Source organism: Momordica charantia (assembly GCF_013281855.1).
Source record: "Momordica charantia cultivar OHB3-1 chromosome 8 unlocalized genomic scaffold, Mcharantia_2.0 BLBB01000008.1, whole genome shotgun sequence".
Classification (NCBI taxonomy): Eukaryota; Viridiplantae; Streptophyta; class Magnoliopsida; order Cucurbitales; family Cucurbitaceae; genus Momordica; species Momordica charantia.
The window spans coordinates 22,225,621-22,244,934 of NW_028275166.1; the positions used below are offsets into that span (position 1 = coordinate 22,225,621).

The following is a 19,314-nucleotide window of genomic DNA, read 5'->3' on the forward strand; positions in this document are numbered from 1 at the left end:
AAGGCCACCATCCCGTCCCGCTGCTCACCTCATGAAGCATATCCGTGCGCCGCTCACCTTCACGCCGTCGTCCACGAACCAAAACCAGACCCGACCCGTCGCCGCCGCACCCAACCGCCACCACCCTCCCCGCTGGCTACAACACGTACCATATCTGCTTGATGCACCACATCCCAAACCAGATCTACCGTCCCGCCACCCGATTAGATCCGCCCAAGGCCGATACGATCCGCCGTACACCCCATACCAGATCCACCTACTGCCGCTTCGATATGTTTCTGATCTGCCGCCCAACTTCCATCTTCTAGCATCTGTTCGAGGAAGGTAAGACCCTTTGTTCAGATTTTGCGTATTTTAGGGATATTTAGAAAGATATTTTTTGTTTCCCTATATTTTAGCATATTTAAAAAAATACAAGTGTGAGACCAACATATGTCTTTTGTTTATTAATATATCTACAACTGCAACAAACTTACTATATTTATATATCTTAAATTCTAAATAGAATCTATAGATATGGTAAAAGTTAGAGGATGAACATCTCGACAATGATTAAAAGCTACTGGTATAACAGAACGACAATGATTAAAAAATGTCCAAACTTAGAAAGTGAAAAAGATGTATAGATGCAGTATTTTATATATTTCTTGTTTGTTAATTTTTACAGTAATATTTACAAATTAGATTCACTGAGCTAACTATACTCATATATTTCAGGAAAATGAAAGGGTCTCAAGATAGTTGAGGAATAACGTGTTAGTGAGGTAATTATTGGTATATACATGTATTGACATTCTACTTATGATATTTGAGTTATATAGTTGTATATACATGTATTAACTTTCGTATTTTGTTAATTCTTGAATTGGTATATACGTGTATTGACATAATTTAGTTTCATGGTAATATATAGGTGTATTGAATTCTAATTTTGATTTTTCTTTAATCGGTATATATATTTATTGACCTTTTAATTTTGATAAATTTTCTAATGTTTTAAAGGATGATACAAAGTCTAATCAAGAGAATGAAATAGTGAATAATGAATCCATCGATGAACATAACAAAAACAACTCATCATAAAAAGAAGTTTAAGAAATTGAATCTGATGACAATACACGCTCAAAGGCTACAAATTTAAGAGGCATCACCTATTTTCCTAATTGTTTTGATTTATGGGTTGTTAGTCTTTGATTTTTTAATTTACATTTGTTGTAGATGATTTATTAAATGATAAAGAAATAGGAAAACAAGTATACAAAGAACCTATGACAGCATATACTCCTTAGTGGTTAGGTATATATACAAATTGATGCAAATATGTATATATACATTAAGAAGATAGAGTAGAACAATTGCAGAACAATGAGATGAGAGACAAATCGTTGTACACAATTCGTTAAATTAACTAAAATACAAAACAAAGTAATTAAAATAATTAACTTGAAATCCCCTGAATTTAGGAAAATCATTTTGAATTCAAAATAAAGTTTGTTACTTGATTAAATATAAGAAGAAACCAAAAAGACATAGAAAAGGGTATTGTTGGAAAACTACTTTATTTTGTAAGACTCCTAAAATACAGTTGAGCCATTTGTGCAAAATTTAAAACTAATAGACATTTTTTAAAAAGGGTGGCAAAATTTAGCCATCCACCTAAATTTTCCAAACAAATATTTGATTAATGGAAACATAAAGCTCAACAACAACACCACAACAGCCCAAAATAAAAATAAGGTGGAACAATTTAATTAATAAAATATATATATATATTGTAGACACCGTATTTGATCCGGCTTCATTTTAGTTTTATTTTTAATTATTTAATTTTTATTTTATTAAATACTATAGGTTAACTTTATTATTAATTTTAAGATAAAGTTTAAATTACCTTAAATTAAATTTGTTTAAAGATTTCGATTTTATAAATAAGAAATTAATAATTGATTTTGTTTAGATTTGTTTAAATAAAATTTGATTTTATTAAAAGATTTTTTTAAAATGAAAAAATCCTTTTTTTTTCCTAGTCAAAATCATCCACCAACGTAGCTTCCTTTCCCTGATTTTCTCCTCATCTTGTTTAAATTTTCCATATTACCGTTAAATTTTGTGTATTTAAGAGGAGCAGAGAGCATGCATGAGGGGGACAGTACACAAAGAACACAACTTGAGAGTAGGGGCAGCACAAATCTCATAGAAATTCGCTTTGAAAATTCAAATTTCTTTGCGCATCACACAACTTCGAGAATTTGCCTGGGCGTCAAATCTAACTTTACTTCACTCTCATTGTGGAAATCTCCTCAAATTCCAATTCATACATGGTAACTTCAATCATCCCACCCTATTTCGAGTACATCAGTCAACTATGAAAGTTTTTTTTTTCCTTTCTTTTCTCTTGTCCCAAGTGGATGATAAACGGGGATGGGGAAAGCATGAATCCCTGATTTTGCAATAGAATAGACAAGTTTTATAGTGGGACGAATTATTGAGTTTTCACCCCGTTTAACAGAGAAATAGAGATTCTCCATGATGGTCTAATGGCAGTCTCAATTCACGTCCTCTCTGTCTCTTTCCATTTCGTCCTGCATTGCCTTTTTATTATTATTATTATTATTATTATTATTATTATTATTATTATTATTATTATTATTTTAAATCGGTTTCTCCCTCTATTTTTGAATAAAAGAAAATTGATTTTTTTTTTGAAATAAATTTTGTTTTAAACTTAATAAATCTAAAATCATAGGTACGTAAAGTTTGTTTTTGGAAGATTTGTTATTTAAGATTTGAAAATTTTGAATAAGATATCTTAAATAAGTTTGACTAATCACACCTCGTAGATGATTGGTGGCGACTCCAAACTCTTATCTCGAAAGAGACCCTTCAGGGGATGACGTCGGCCGCTCCGCGTCGCGATGACGTTGCGACACACACACACACACACACACACACACACACACACACACATATATATATATATATATATATTTGACAAAACATAACAAAAACAAAAAATAAAAAAATAAAAACCTCGAGCTTGAGGCTAAACTAACGTGAGTAATGCGGGGCGTTACAGTTTCTATCATGTTTAACCACAAAATATCTTCTTTTATCTCAAAACATTCCACTTTTCATTTTTTCCAAAAACGTTAAGTTTTTCTCCCTCTTTAACAAAATATGTAAACACTTTTAGCAAAATGTAAAAGAAAATGAGTCATTTTTATATCCAAACATGTTCATAAAATAAACTTTTCACTATGAAAAATCAAACTCATTGGACATCTATTGCGCAGTAACAAAGCAACCACTCTCTGGAGTTTAGTTCTTACCATTCACACCTTCAGAGTAGAGGCCACTATATGAGTGAAATTAATAACCCATTTAATCTTCATGAATCTAAGTTAAGAAAGGGACGGACCAGACGAGCCAATCTAAACCTGGTGGAACCTATTCACTTGAACCTACCAAGGAGACTCCCTCTGTAGATAAGAAGAAAGATTTGAGGCATGATATATGCTCTTATAGCTCTACTTTTTCTACCATCAATGAAACCTGTTTGGGGGGAAAATGCTATGGACACGTGGAGGACGCTCAGTGGTGTTCAAAAATAAGTAAAAGAATATTCTAGGTCCACCTCGAACCTACTGAGGAGACCGAGTTTGTCCATGAACAAGGCTAAGTGTAGAGGCCGAGGTTCGACCTGATTGGGGTTCGATATGCTCGAAACCCGACAGGTTCGACATGAGAAAAGACAGATAACCGCCGGTCGTGAGTACTGTCGGACCCACCACCTATAAATAGAGGGCCTCATTTCATGCTGAGGTATCGAATCTCACGTTAAACCTAATATTGAGTCCGACCTATACTGACTTGAGCGTCAGAGAGTTTGCCTCTTGTGCAGGTTCACTCCTAAGTTCAGGTCGAGCCGAAGAATGGGTTCAAGCTTGGTTCGTTAAACGGTGTTGTGCGATCCTTTGCATAAACATTTGGCGCCGTCTGTGGGAACGGACATCTTAAGTCATCCCGATCTAGGAAATATACACAAAGATGGTACAGCCAGCAAATTCTGCTAATACGACAGAACGGAGAGGTTTGAACGCTGATAATGGCACTCAGCGTGACCTCGACACTAGGATGGTCGAGGATTAAGTCCGAGCAGGATAAGAGGGAGATCTGCCACGGAGATCTACCCGCCATGCGAATCAGGAGTTACCTCCTGCTCACCCGAAACCTTCAAAGGCCAACCGAGGCCGAGGTGAGACCTCAAGAAAGACCTCCCGAAAGGCTGCTCCAATGGTAGACCCTAAAGTTCTGGCTACCCTCCAACGGGAGTTGGACAACATGCGCCATCGAGTGCGCATAATGGAAGAAATGTACGCCGAGGCAATACGGGTCAACCGAACATGATCTCCCTCCAGAGCCCTAGGCATGCCCGGGGAGAAGGAGGACCAAGATCCGTCTCTCCACCCTGATGATCACGAACCCGTAGCCAACAACGAAGGGGTGGATTATAGCTTGCGGGACAATGATCTTAGAAAGCACCTTGCTGATAAAAAGAAGAGAGCATCGCGAGGACCGGAGGTCTCTCTGTCTTACTCCCGAGAGTTCTCCAACTTCGACCTCAAGTCTCAATCAAAGTACAAGCCTTTAACACAAGAAACTGTGATCACTAGGGAAGAGTTCGACCTGATGAAGCACAGGTTCGACGAACAGGTCGAGGCGCTTAAGGCTAGGTGCGAGAAGAAAGAGAGCTCGTTTGACGATGGCGACTTGGGATAATCGTCATTCACCTCGGATATTTTGGAGGCTCCAATTCCTCCAAAGTTCAAAACTCCCACTATGAAACCATATGATGGGTCTAAGGACCCAAAAGACTATGTTGAGGTCTTTGAAGGCCTCATGGACTTTCAAGCGATGATAGATGCCATCAAATGCCGCGCCTTTCAAATCGCGCTTACCGGCAGCACGCGCTTGTGGTATAGATGATTGCCGGCCAAGTCTATCTCGACCTACTCTCAGCTGAGGAAAGAGTTCATCAGTCAATTATCTTCTCGACACTATGACAGAAAGACAGCAACTCACCTCGCCACCATCAGACAGAAGGAGGGTGAGACACTTAGAGAGTACGTCACAAGGTTCCAGGAGGAGCAGCTGAAGGTCGCGCACTGTTCCGATGACTCAGCCATGTGTTACTTCCTCACCAACCTTGTCGATGAGACCCTCACTGTGAAGCTTGGAGAGGAAGCTCCAGCCACCTTCGCCGAAGTTTTGCAAAAGGCGAAGAAAGTCATCGATGGACAAGAGCTCCTCCGGACCAAGACTGGCCAACCTGAAAAGCAGATCGACCAGAAGAAGCCCAACCAAGAGAAGAGGAAGGATGATTCCAAGTCTAAGGACAAGGGGTCGTCCTCCTCCAACAGCCGAGTTGAGTATGGCAGGTCGGACAGCGGTCCAAAGCGAAGCCGACCTTACGAACGTTATACTCCAACCACCATCCCCATCTCTAAAATACTTACCAATATTGAGGAGTCTGGGATGGAAAAGCTCCTCAAGCGACCTGAGAAGGTCCAATGAGACCTAGAAAAGCGCAATAAGGATAAATATTGCCATTTTCACCGTGATCACGGCCATAATACATCAAGTTGCTGGGAACTCAAGTGCCAGATTGAAGACCTCATTCAAGATGGCTACTTCAAAAAATTTGTTGGCAAACTGGGGTCCAACTCGGAAGAAAAGAAAGAAGAGATGAAGCGTTCAAGGACGCCGCCTCGCCGAGATGACCGACCTACGGTCATCAATACTATTTTCGGAGGCCCAAGTGGGGGGCCAATCCGGAAATAAAAGGAAGAAGTTAGCTCGTAAAGCCAGGTGCGAGGTGTGCATCATTAGGGAACAGAAATCGACCTGCTCCATTATTTTAGATGATTCTGACTGGGAGGGAATCCACTTGCCCCATAATGACGCACTCGTGATAACCCCTCTCATCGATCATGTCTTGGTCCGAAGAGTCTTGGTAGATGGAGGTGCATCTGTCAACATTCTATCCCTTCCAACATATCTCGCTCTTGGGTGGACCAGGTCACAATTGAAAAAAAGTCCAATGCCCTTGGTTGGATTCTCTGGAGAATCAGTCTCCCCAGAAGGGTGTATTGACTTGCCGGTCACAATCGAGCAAGATAATACACGGGTTACACAGATGGCCGAGTTCGTTGTGATCGACGGTAGGTCGGCCTACAATGCCATCTTTGGGAGACCCATCATCCACTCATTCCGAGCCGTTCCCTCAACGCTTCATCAAGTCTTGAAATACTCAACTCCCAATGGAGTGGGCACGGTCCGAGGAGAGCAGAAGACTTCAAGAGAGTGCTATGCCTCCGCACGCAAAGGGTCATCCGTATGCGTCTTGGAAGGACAAACCAACTGGGACGAGCTGCAAGAGTCCGAGGCTGACCTACCTAGAGAAGGCAAAAGGGAGTTCTCTGCACCAACAGAGGATCTCGAGCTTGTTCCTTTGCTTAGCCCTGAAAAACAAGTAAGCATAGGAACCAAGCTGGGGGCCACTGATAGGGAGGAGCTTATCAACTTCCTCAGGTCCAACTCGGACGTCTTCGCATGGTCTCACGAGGACATGTCAGGCGTAGACCCAAAGATCATGGTGCATCGCCTCAACATAGACCCGTCATTACGACCTATAAAGCAAAAGAGAAGACCTGTAAATAAATAGAGGAGTAATGTAATTATTGAAGAGGTAGGCAAACTTTTAAAAGCTGAATACATAAGAGAAATTATGTATCCTGAGTGGCTTTCTAATATTGTGTTAGTTAAAAAATCCAACGGGAAATGGAGAATGTCCGTAGACTTTACAAATTTAAACAAGGCATGCTCAAAAGACTGCTTCCCGCTGCTGAGGATCGACCAGCTTGTAGACGCAACAGCCGGGCATAAGCTGCTCACCTTCATGGATGCCTACTCCGGATACAACCAAATCAAAATGCATGTGTCAGATCAAGATCATACCACGTTCGTAACAGAACAAGGTATGTACTACTACAAGGTGATGCTCTTCGGCCTAAAGAACGTAGGTGCGACCTACAAGAGGATGGTGAACAAAATGTTCGCTAAGAAAATAGGTCGGAATATGGAAGTATATGTGGACGACATGCTTGTCAAGAGCAAGCAGTCAAAGTCGCATCTTTCCGATCTGACTGAAGCCTTTAGAGTTTTACAGAAGTATCAGATGAATCTAAATCCAGCCAAGTGCGCCTTTGGAGTCTCCTCGGGCAAGTTCCTTTGCTTTATGGTAAACCACCGTGGGATCGAAGCTAACCTAGAGAAGATAAAGGCCGTGCTCGAGATGGAAGCACCCCAAACTCTGAAGCAGCTTCAGTGCCTTAACGGAAGGATTGCAGCTCTGAATAGATTTGTCTCGAGGTCAACAGATAAGTGCCTTCCTTTCTTCAAAGTCTTGAGGAAGAAGGGACGATTTGAATGGACGATAGAGTGCGAGTAAGCACTGGAACAATTAAAGAACTATCTATGCTCGGCACCTCTACTCGCCAAGCCATTGCCCGGAGACAAGCTCCACTTGTACCTGGCGGTGTCTGACAGCGCCGTCAGCTCGGCCCTAATTAAGCACGAGGGAGCACACCAAAGTCCCATTTATTACACAAGTAAGGCCATGACTGAGGTCGAGACCAGGTACCCACAAATGGAGAAGCTGGCCCTCGCTTTGGTCACCTCGGCCCGAAGTCTTAGGCCATATTTCCAAGCACACACCATTGTAGTGCTTACCAACTTGCCCCTGAAGAACATCTACCACAAGCCAGAAACATCAGGACGCATGATGAAGTGGGCAATGGAGTTGAGCGAGTACGACATCCAGTTCAAGCCCAGAACTGCGTTAAAGGAGCAAGCAGTTGCAAACTTCATCGCAGAGCTCACTCTGCTGTCTCTGTCTGCCGAGCCCGACCTCCCGTGGACGATCTACGTTGATAGATCTTCCAACGAGAGAGGGTGTGGAGTAGGAATCCTCTTGCTCGCACCAGGCAGTGTGCGGTTCGAGTATGCCCTGCGATTCAACTTCCAGACTTCAAATAATGAAGCCGAGTACGAAGCGCTTCTGGCAGGACTCCGTGTTGCCAAATGACTGGGGGCCACCCACATTAAGGTCTTCAGCGACTCCCAGTTAGTGGTTGTTAGAATCCATATAAATGAATTAAATTTACCTAACCCATCAGCTTAAGCTTTTGGGTTGAGTGGTGGTTTATTCATTCTTAAGATGGTATCAGAGCGGGAGGTCCTGTGTTTGAACCCCTACATTTTTGTTCCTCCCCATTTATTATAATTTCCACTTATGAGTGGTGGTTTATTCATTCTTAAGAGTGGTAAATCAAATCAAGGAGGAGTATCAAACAAAAGACTCCCGGATGGAAAAGTATTTAAGTAAACTCAGATCGCACCTCGCCCAGTTCAAAACTTATGAGGTGAATCAAGTTCCAAGATCAGAGAATTCAAACGCAGATGCCTTAGCCAAATTGGCGTTGGCATACGAGACCGATCTCAGCTCGGTTCGTACTCCGGGACGAAGCATTATACTTACGTGGATTCTCCCTGCCTCTGCTCAAGTGTGTGACTCTTGAAGAAGGGAATTACATCCTTAAAGAAATTCACGAAGGAGTGTGTGGAAACCACTCTGGAGCCAGATCATTATCGGCCAAAGTGGTTCGACAAGGGTATTATTGGCCCCACCCTCGATCAGGATGCAAAGCAGTTTGTGCAGACTTGTGACAACTACCAACGCTTCATAAACATCATCCATCAGCCTCCCGAACTGCTTACCCCCATCTCGGCCCCATGGCCATTCGCGCAATGGGGAGTGGACATTATAGGTCCTTTTCCCCTAGGCAAAGGACAAACCAAGTTCGCCGTTATCGTTGTGGACTACTTCACCAAGTGAGCCGAGGCCGAGGCACTCAACCACATTGCAGAGCCCAGAGTCACATCGTTCATATGGACAAATATCGTATGTCGTTTTGGTATACCGAATGTCATTGTGACAGACAACGGAAAGCAGTTCGACAACGCAAGATTCAAAAACTGTTGCAGGAAGTTGAATATAAGTCATCTCAGCTCGTCCCCAGCGCATCCAAAAGCAAATGGGCAAGTTGAAGTGATAAACAAAATCATAAAGCGTAGACTCAAGCTGAGATTGGACTCTAGAAAGGGAAGATGGGCTGAGGAGCTACCCGAAGTACTGTGGTCATATCAGACTACCCCAAGAGAGTCAACCGGCAAAACTCCATTCTCACTGGCCTTTGGCTCTGAAGCTGTTGTCCCAGTCGAGATCGACATGCCAACAGACAGGGTAGAGCAATACGAACCAACAAGGAACGAGGAAGAGCTACTCCTTAACCTTGATTTATTAGAAGAAAAAAGGAAAATGGCTCAACTACGCTTAGCAGAGTATCAGAACAGAATGGCCAGACATTACAACTCCCTAGTTCGACCTCGAAGCTTCCAAGTCAGACATTTGGTCTTAAGGAAGATTCAGAGTCATGTGGGCACTCTTGACCCAAGTTGTGAGGGACCATTCGAGGTTAAAGGCATAGTTCAACCTGGAACGTACATGCTGGCCGATCTGGAAGGAAATGTGCTTGCGCATCCATGGAACGCAGAGCACTTAAAGCGCTACTACCCTTGAAATGTCAAAATGGTCCTGAAATGGACTTGTAAAAATTTCCAAGGTATGGAACTTTAATAAAAGAAGGAGTTATTTAATTTCACGACTCCGAGTTCGATCAGAAATTAAATAGGGGCCACGGACTCCCATAACTCCCATACGACTCAAAACTGGCAAGGTAATTATCACCAGAGGAAAACTTTTGCAAAAATTGAATCCTCTAAACCTACGGGTTTGAGGAGCGATGTCGAAATAATTTCATAAAATTCAATCATCTAAGCCTACGGATTGGAGGTGCGATGTAGAAAGTTCAAATTGTTTAATATTATCCTTTGGACTTCCGAGTTCGAGGAGAAATATTAAAGACCAGTAAAGGAAACTCTCAAATTCGAACGTTTAAAATAAGCATAAGTAAAAGGTGCGATGTGAATAGAGTTCCTCCCACACTAAATCCTTTAAACTTACGGGTTAGAAGTGCGAGATGAAATTATTCATATATGAGTTCAAATTTACAAAAGAAAGTTCAAGGAAAGCAAGATTAAAAACTCAAAGGAAAGGTAAGAGCAGAACGGAAATGGAGAAAGGAAGATTTCATTGATAAAGGGACAAAGCCAAAGCTTGTATACCTTGTAAATCTACCCAAAGACTTATACACAATATTCTTAAAAACGCAAAGAGACAGTGAAGCTGCATCAGCTACTCCCAAGGTGAGGGGACAATTCACCTTGGGAGCCCAAGAGATTCATCTTCTGAGACCCGCCCTACTGAGAAGGGACTTCGTCTTGTGTGGTGCCGACCTCAGTTAGCTCCTGCCTTGAAGCATCCTCCTCTTCCAAGTCGGAGTAGTCAGAATCCAGCTCTCTAACGTACTTCTCCACCAGAGACTGAAGGCCAGGAGTGCCATCAGGCCCGGAGGCCCACTTCTCAAAGTACTTCCTCTTCAGATCGCTGAGGTCGATCTGAAGATAGGCATATCGGTAGCAATGCCTTTCATCAAAAATTTGAAGCCCGCATCGCTGAAACCTTTGACAAACCCATCAAAGTCTGGATGTTGCTTGAACACCTCCTCTAGAAGAACTCCGTTGTTCAGACATTCCTTTTCCTCCTCGAGCTTGGTAGTGAGATGCCTGATTGAGGCGTCCTTCTCCTCGAGAGCTTGAAACATCTCATCCTTATGCTTCAAGAGCTGGAACTTCTCTTTCTCCAGCCCTTTTGTGATGCCGTGGGCACTTCGGAGGTTGGCCTTGTGCCTCGCATCCTCCGTCTTCAGCAGTTGGGCTTTGGCCTCCACCTCCACCGTCAAAATATCCACCTCGGAACGAGCATTCAGTAGCTCGCCCTTCAACGTGGTGGCAGCCTCCAAAGCAGCAGAGGAGTTCTCCTTCTCCTTTGCTGCCAAGATCTCCCTTCCGTCCAGCTCGGCCTTCACTACAACGGTTGAATGAATGGAAGCAATGAATGCCTGCGAAGGAAAAAATGCAAGGGTTAGACCGAGCTACAAGTTGTGAAAATAAAAGTAATTAAGGAAGCAGGCCTTACCTCAGCAGTATGGTCAATGGTCCTCTACAGCACGGACCTAGGATTGCTTACAAACTTGGATGCCCTACTGAGGCAGCGATCCAAGCATGATTCTGAGATGTGGGACACCTGGTCCTTCACCTTGGAGCTCGGCGGTTCAACCAGGAACCGCATTGGCACATCGGACGTCCTCCCCATCCTAGCTTCGGGGTCGTCCACCAAATCAGCATGGCTCGTGGGCAGGGCCCCACGAGATTTGACTTTCGGAGAGGAGGTGGTCTTCTTCTTCTTCCTTCTCCTCTTCAAAGGAGACTCTCCTCTCACCTCGTTCAGGGGAAATACGTCCAGCGCCTCGGACTCATTCCTTGGGCGCTTCTCTTTGGAGTGCTCTCTGGCAGAGTCCAGCTCGGTCACTAGAGTGGGAAGCTCAGCGGATTGCCCAGCATTGTCCTAAGCTGAAGGTTAGACGGTAGTAGGAGTTGTGGGCTCCGTGCTTAGGACATCCTTGAGGGCTTGAGCACGACCCTTAGACTTACGCTTCACGCTTCTAGAGAATCTGCACACCATTGCTGCAAAACAACAAGTAAGAGGTCAGAAAACCAAATTCAAAATTGAGGTCCTGCACGACTTACCGAGTTCGGAGTTTGGCCTTGAAGCTTCGATCGGACGCACCAAGGGGTTGTAATCTAACAACCCGGAGTCGAGAAGCAGCTTGTCGGTCACCAGGCTTCCGATCTTCCTGCCCTTTGGAAAGTGATCCTTGTAATACTTAAGAGTATCAAACGATGCTTGAGTGAGCTCGAGAATTGGTCTGATTGACATTGCACGAGACAAAGAAAAGTTCGAGTTAGATATGAGAAACAAGAGCGTTGAAGGACTTAAAGCTACAAAAAGAAAACACAAACAACCTCATACCTAAATTCCCAAACCTAACGGGAACGTCAAAGAATGGATGACCAGACTCGTCCTTTGCCAGACATTCTCTAGAGACAAAGAACCACTTCCTCACTCATCCTTTGATGGAGGTCGGCCCCTTAACTATTCCACCTGCGCCTTTCCTTGCGCACATATAGTACCGACCTGGCTTCTTAGCTATTCACTTGGCTTCGAAGCACCCAAGAAGCTGTTCAACATTCAGCAGCTTGGCCTCGTCCTCGTCCCGAGCACGTAACCAAAAGAGGATGGCCAAGGCAAAAATGACACCCCATCCATTAGGGGCCACTTAAGCAGGAACTAGTCCAGTTCGGTTTAGGAACTCCTGGGCAAAAGGGTGAAGAGAAAGTATGAGGCCGTACTCGAACATTTTCAAGTAAAGAGTGACCCACCCCTCTAGAGGGTTCTCTTTCCCCTTCCTCCAGAATTCCAAGGAGGATGTCATCCAGAATTTTAAACCCCCTACGGAAGGGTCCGAGATAGTGCTCAGGCATTTTTGAAGAGTATTCCAAACCCTGGCCCGAGGTGGAAGCGTCACTGTCTTCCCCATCGTCGAAAAACCTAAAATTCTCAATCTCTTCCAGTTCGAACTCTAACCTACGAGCTAAGTCCTCCCCAGAATCACTTGGCTGAGGGGGCGAACTGCTTATAGTCCGACCTGCGCTACCTAAGCTACCACTATTGGAAAAAGACGACATGAAAACTACCATAGTTGAAGATAAGAATTAAAGCAAGGAAAACTACTGACCTACAGAAGGTTCGAACTAATTTCAGGTCGAACTCCGGAAATTCAGGAAGCGTAAGGTCTGACCTGAAGACTGGGAACTATTTATAGCAAACCGAGAAAGTCTCTGCACCGTACACATGTAACAAATGAGAGGCTGGGATCGTCTTGGAATTTCTAACGCCGAAATACTTGAGTGCTTCGACAGTCTGTCAGGCCGGAACGTATTCTGCTTCCACAACGGTCATACTCGCACCGCAAACCAGAAGTCGCCACGTGTCCTAATTTGAACCAAATAACTTCTCTGCCAGATCGAGATCGAACCTGGCAGAGAGGGGGCCAATGTTTGGGGGAAAAATGCTATGGACACGTGGAGGACGCTCAATGGTATTCAAAAATAAGTAAAAGAATATTCTAGGTCCACCTTGAACCTACCGAGGAGACCAAGTTTGTCCATGAAAAAGGCTAAGTGTAGAGGCCGAGGTTCGACCTGATTGGGGTTCGATCTACTCGGAACCCGATAGGTTCGACATGAGAAAAGACAGATAACCGCCGGTCGTGAGTACTGTCGGACCCACCACCTATTAATAGAGGGCCTCATTTCCTGCTCAAGTATCGAATCTCACCTCAAACCTAATATTGAATCCGACCTATACTGACTTGAGCATCGGAGAGTTTACCCTCTTCTGCAGGTTCACTCCTAAGTTCAGGTCGAGCCGGAGAACGGGTTCAAGCTTGGTTCGTTAAACGGTGTTGTGCGATTCTTTGCATAAACAAAACCCTTTGTTAAAGTAGGCATCAGAGTATGTTAGGCTTAACACCAAATTGGTGTGTAGATTTCTCTTGTATGCAGGTGTTCGCTAGAGTTTTCATTGTCAAAACACATATCAAAGTTTCCATATTAACACTATCCATGGATGAACTCATTGGATCGTTGATGACACGTGAGATAAAGATCAAAAGAAACAACGAGCATGACAAGAAAAAGGACAAGAGTATAGCCTTGAAGACCATTTCCTTGAAAGTTATACTCGAAGATCAGGATGCTCTTGATGAAGGTGATATTATCTACCTCTCACATAAGTATAAGAACATTATCAAGCGGAAGAAACAATTCAAGGAATATTTCTCTAACTAAAAAGAATCAAAATATGAAAAGAGTAAAAAATAAAAAATAAAAAATAAAAATAAAAATAAAATGAGGTCATATGATATGAGTGTAAGACATAGGATCATGTGAGAATAGATTGTCCTCTCATCAAATAATCCAAGAAATACAACAAGAATAAAATAAAAGCTATAGTGGTGTCTATTTAGTCCGACTTAATTTTATTCATTTTGTATCTTACTTAACTTTAATTAATTTTAAAAAAATAAATAAAAACTAAAGTTTATCCTAATTGATTTTAAGTAAACTTTTAATTAAATTTAAAAATAGATCTTATTTTAAAAGAATTTGATTTTTATTAAAATAAAATAAATAAATAAATAAGATTTGATTTTAAATAAAGAGTTTTGTTTTAAATAAAAAAATTTGTTTTAATTTAAAAAAAGTTTTTTTTATAACTAAAACTAATTGATTGATACAATATTACCGTTGGGTTTTTTCCTATATTTAAGGAGGGGAACACACAGAAGATGACAGCACAGAGAGCACAGTTGAGTGAGGAGAGAAACTACTATTATTTTTTTTTCTAAAAACCTATCTTCCTCTCCCTTCGAACACCCACTTTCTTTGCTTTTATTTGATTTTCCTTTTTATTTCTTTTCTTTCTTTCTACTGTTCATCTTCTTCCCCGTCTCTTCTTCCTCCATCTCTCGCTTCAAACACCACTTTCTCGTTTTCTTTCTCTATCTACCATTCATCCTCTTCCTCCTCCTTTTTCTTCCCTCTTTCTCACTCTCAAGCCCATCTCCCAAACTCAAGTACTATACTCTCATACTCCCGACAACCTTCACGAACGGCGGCCGCAGCAGCAACATCCGGCGATCCGACTCCCACCAACATAGCAGCCTCCAACACGAACGCACTGGTGACGACGATCTCCGGTGACGATCCGACATCCCGCAAAGCTCTGTAATCTCGATGGACAACAGTATTCCAATGAACTGGGCTATCCACTGCAATAGCACGGGGTCTCTGGCAACTACAGACTTCGGCGACGGTGCAAATTCATTCCGACGACCTCCAGCGACGGTGACACGACCCACGAGCAGCGACAGCTCTCCGGCTCAATAACTTTAACACGAATGCTCCAGTGACGACGATCTCCAGTGATAATCCGACATCCCAAGATCTAACGACCCCGACGATCTCCAACCACGATCATTTCTCCTCGGACTACCTTTATGGATGGTTCCGACGGGTTGCGAGGGAAAGAAAGTATTTTTTCTTTTTAAAATTGGAAAATGTTTTGTTTTACTTGATTTGTTTAAATAAGTGAAAAAATTTTCTTTTTCAAAAAACGAAAGATGCTTACTTTATTTTATTTGTTTAAATAAGTGTTAAATAAGTTTTAAGGAATGAAAATCTTTTAAATTAAGCGTTAAATAAGTTTTTGAAAATAAAATAAAATATTTTGATGGATAAAATTTATTTTAAAACAAACGATTTTATTTGGTAAATCTAAGACAAATTTAAAAAAAAAAACAAAAAAGATTTTGTTTTAATTTTTGAACAAAAATTGAGTTAAAATAAATGGTTTAATATGCCCTCAAAGCTTTCATTAGGCCTTTGGTATGGATTATAACGTCTATCTTACGTAAAATTAAGCCAATTTAGTGTAAAATTTTTAAATCTATAATTTACATTTTAAAATTATTATTTGGGGTAGGAATTTGAACTCATTACTTTTTAGTCAGAGATTAGTGTTTTATGCTATGTTGGTATTGGTAATAATAAATTATAATTTAATTCAAGTTCTAGTATTAGAATATTTAAGGTTTGTCAATTTTAGAAAATGAATATCCATGCTGTCACATCTTTCATAACAAAAAAAAGATATATAATTTATTTAAATTAAAAACCATTATTGTTTTTTGTCTCTATGTGTTTGTAGAATTAAGCCTACAAACACCGCTCCTATCCATGTGTTTCTCGTTAACTTTACGAGCTTCAATCAAATCAAATATGTTGATAATAACCAACTGCATTTACCGATATTGTTTGTTTCAAAGTTTCCATAGCGTAGATCTTGGAAAAATGAATCCAACGTGTTTTGAATCACTAAACAGAATTCGAACAAATAATTTATGGCCAAAACAATTTTGGGAAGAAAAAGCAAAATGTGGCAAGTGATGTGGACAATCTAATCAATTACAAACCAACACGTGGTAGATGACATGATAATTCGCTAATGTATGGCAGGATATAACGTAGTAGATGACATGGTTGTAACGTGACATCAACAATTTTGCTGACATGGTAGATGACGTGAACGAATCATGTGACGACATGTGTATATTACAATTTGAAGAAATCAATAGTTTCCACAAATTTCTCTCAATTCCACAATCTTGTCTCAATTTCACAAATCCTCTCAATCTCCACCAATTTTTGTAATCTCCATAATTCTCTTTACTCATTTTTCGTTATCTTTCATTCCTTGTTAGCCTAAATTGAATGGTCAAAGTTCATCCACAAAATTCTAGATAAAGCCATCAACTTCAATCTCCCATGAGCAAAAGCTACATTTATCTCTTCAATTAACACACTCCTACATTTATCTCTTCAATTAACACACTGTGTGTGTGTGTGATCTACAAGTTAGTAAACAACTGTATTTACCCCGTATCTAGTGTTGCCATAAACAACCGTATTTGAGAAAAAAAAGTAAGCCAAAAAATTTAACAACAAAATGTACCACACCTGACGCGCCTCCACCAACTGATTCGATTTGACCTGCTCAAAAGCGAGGCAAGGCGAAAGACAAGTTTGCCCCAATGGGACGATAAATTAAAAAATATGGATTCTTGATTATGGATGTAGCTTCCATATGACACCTCACAGATGATATTTCTCAAAGTTTAAATTAGTAGTAAAGAAGAAATTGATTGTGGGAGATGATTCCGATTGTGAAGGGCAATGAATTGGTTAAATTACCATTAAATTGCATGATAATTCTGAAAATACACTTATGGAAGCGAGGTATGTACCAAACCTAAATAAACAAGGTTTGCTAGGAAATACTAGCTGGATTCTGTAGATAAATGTGAACATTGCATACTTGGAAAATCAAAAGGATTAAAGTATTCAGCCTCAACTCATACCACCAAAGGAAAACTAGACTATATCCATATGGATTTTTGGGGCCAATACCTGTTGAATCACAAAGGGAGCAAAATATTTTTTTGTCAATTATAGATGATTTTTATGGATTGATATACTACTAAAGCACTAAAGTGATACTTTTATGAAATTTAGAGAATGACTCGAACTTGTGTAGAATCAGACTGATCGAAAGGTGAAAAGGATCTGAACAAATAATGGCTTAGAATTTCTAAGTCATGAATTCCATGGTTTGTGCAAAGAACAAGGAATAGCAAGACATCTAATGGTAAGATATACGCCATAGTAGAATGGCTTTGTAGAAATAATAAACAGGACAATTATTGAGAGGGTCAGATGCATGTTATCGATAGCTCATTTATCATATCAGTTCTAAAGTGAAGGAGCTGTGATAGTATGTTACTTAATAAATAGATGTTCATCAATAGCATTGGACATGAAGACACCTCAAGAATTGTGGACTCATAAGCCTCCAAATTTAAACCACTTGAGGATCTTCAATTGTGTTGCTCATGCTTATATAAACCAAGGGAAGCTAAATCCAAGGGCTGTAAAATTTATATTCCTTGGAAATCCTAAAGGTGTCAAATGGTATAGACTTTGGACATGGGAATCGAGTCACATCATATGTTTAATTAGTCATGACGTAGTATTTATTGAACCTAAAATGCCTTTTGCCAAAGATGACAAAGGAAAGAGTAAGGAATCACTAGATAACTCATTCACCAATAGAGCTGAGATTGAGTTAAGAGTTTAGCAAGGTTCAAATCCATAATGATAGCACTGACTCTTTATCAGAACAAACAGAACATATGAATTCATTTCCCACTCGGCGATGTACCAGCCTCTAGAGATCCAAAATTTCAAGACCTCTTCCCGAGGAACGGACCCAGCCAAAGCTCCCATTCGGACGTTCCCTCGCCTTCGGAAGGCTCGAAGTTCCAAGGATTCATCTTGAATAAAGGACACTCTAGGACTTCCACTCGATGATGTATCAGCCTCTAAAGATCTAAAATTCCAAGGCCTCTTCCCAAGTAGAGTACTTGGCTAGAGCTCTCACTCGGACATTCCCTCGCCTTCGAAAGACTGAAAGTTCCAAGACTTCATCCCGAGCCGACAACTCCTTTAGGGCTCTCATTAGACGATGTACCAGCCCTTGGAGACTCGAAATTCCACGACCTCTTATTGAGTAGAGGACCCAACCAATGCTCCCACTCGGACGTTCCCTCGTCTTCGGAGGAGTCGAAGTTCCAAGGTTTCATCTTGAGCCGAGGACCCCTCTAGGGCTATCACTCGAAGATGTACTAGCCTTTGGAGACCCGAAAGTTCAAGGCCTCTTCCCGAGCAGAGGACATGGCCAGGGCTGCCACTAGGACGTTTCCTCACCTTAGGAAGACTCGAAGTTCCAAGGATTCAACTCGAGCCGAGCATTTTTCTAGGCTCCCACTTGGAGATGTACCAGCCTTTGGAAACCCAAAATTTAAAGGCCTCTTCCCGAGCAAAGGAGCATGCCAGGGCTCCCACTTGGACGTTCTTTTGCCTTTGAAGACTCAAAGTTCCAAGTCTTCATCCGGAATAGAGGACCCCATGTGGCTCCCACTCGGTAATGTATCAGTCTCTAGAGAGCCAAAATTCCAAGGCCTCTTCTCGAGCAGAGGATTCAATCAGAATTCCTACTCGAACACGTGCCAATTAAAGGAAATTTCAAGTTCTACAATACAACTTCGTGGGGCGAGCACATTGGCGTTTATGAAAAGTTCTACCAATGACTTCCCATCTCGAATGAAATGGAGAAACCACTGAGGAGGATTCAAGAGAAAGTAAAATCAACCGTCGATATAGGCACCACAAGGACTTTCATTTAAGAAAAAAGTTTCATTCCAATAGACCAGATTATGAATAGAAAAAAAGGAAGAAAGAAAAAACAACAAGCTCAAGGGGATGAGGGAACGAAGAGAAGAATCATCTAGTCCACTACCTCATGGAAGCGAAGACCCTTAGAGATAAGGTGTTTGAGGTGCTCTTTGAAGGCATGGCTGGGATGGGTAGTCCAGAAACGTTCGAAGGCATCAATTATTAGCTAAAAGTCGTCACTGGGGCACCTACTCTGCAGCCGGTCCAGCAAAAAATTTACCCCTTCCTATTAGACCTCTCTTTCCAAAGATTGGAACA

At 41.5% G+C, this 19,314-nt stretch overlaps 1 protein-coding gene across 1 annotated transcript; it reads left to right on the top strand.

Moving 5' to 3' along the window:
* The first annotated feature begins 7,678 nt into the window (after positions 1 to 7,678).
* Positions 7,679 to 8,146, top strand: LOC148209796 (uncharacterized). Its single transcript, XM_088126992.1, has one exon. The coding sequence runs from the start codon at positions 7,679 to 7,681 to the stop codon at positions 8,144 to 8,146; it is 468 nt and encodes a 155-aa protein (XP_087983118.1).
* The last annotated feature ends 11,168 nt before the right edge of the window (positions 8,147 to 19,314 follow it).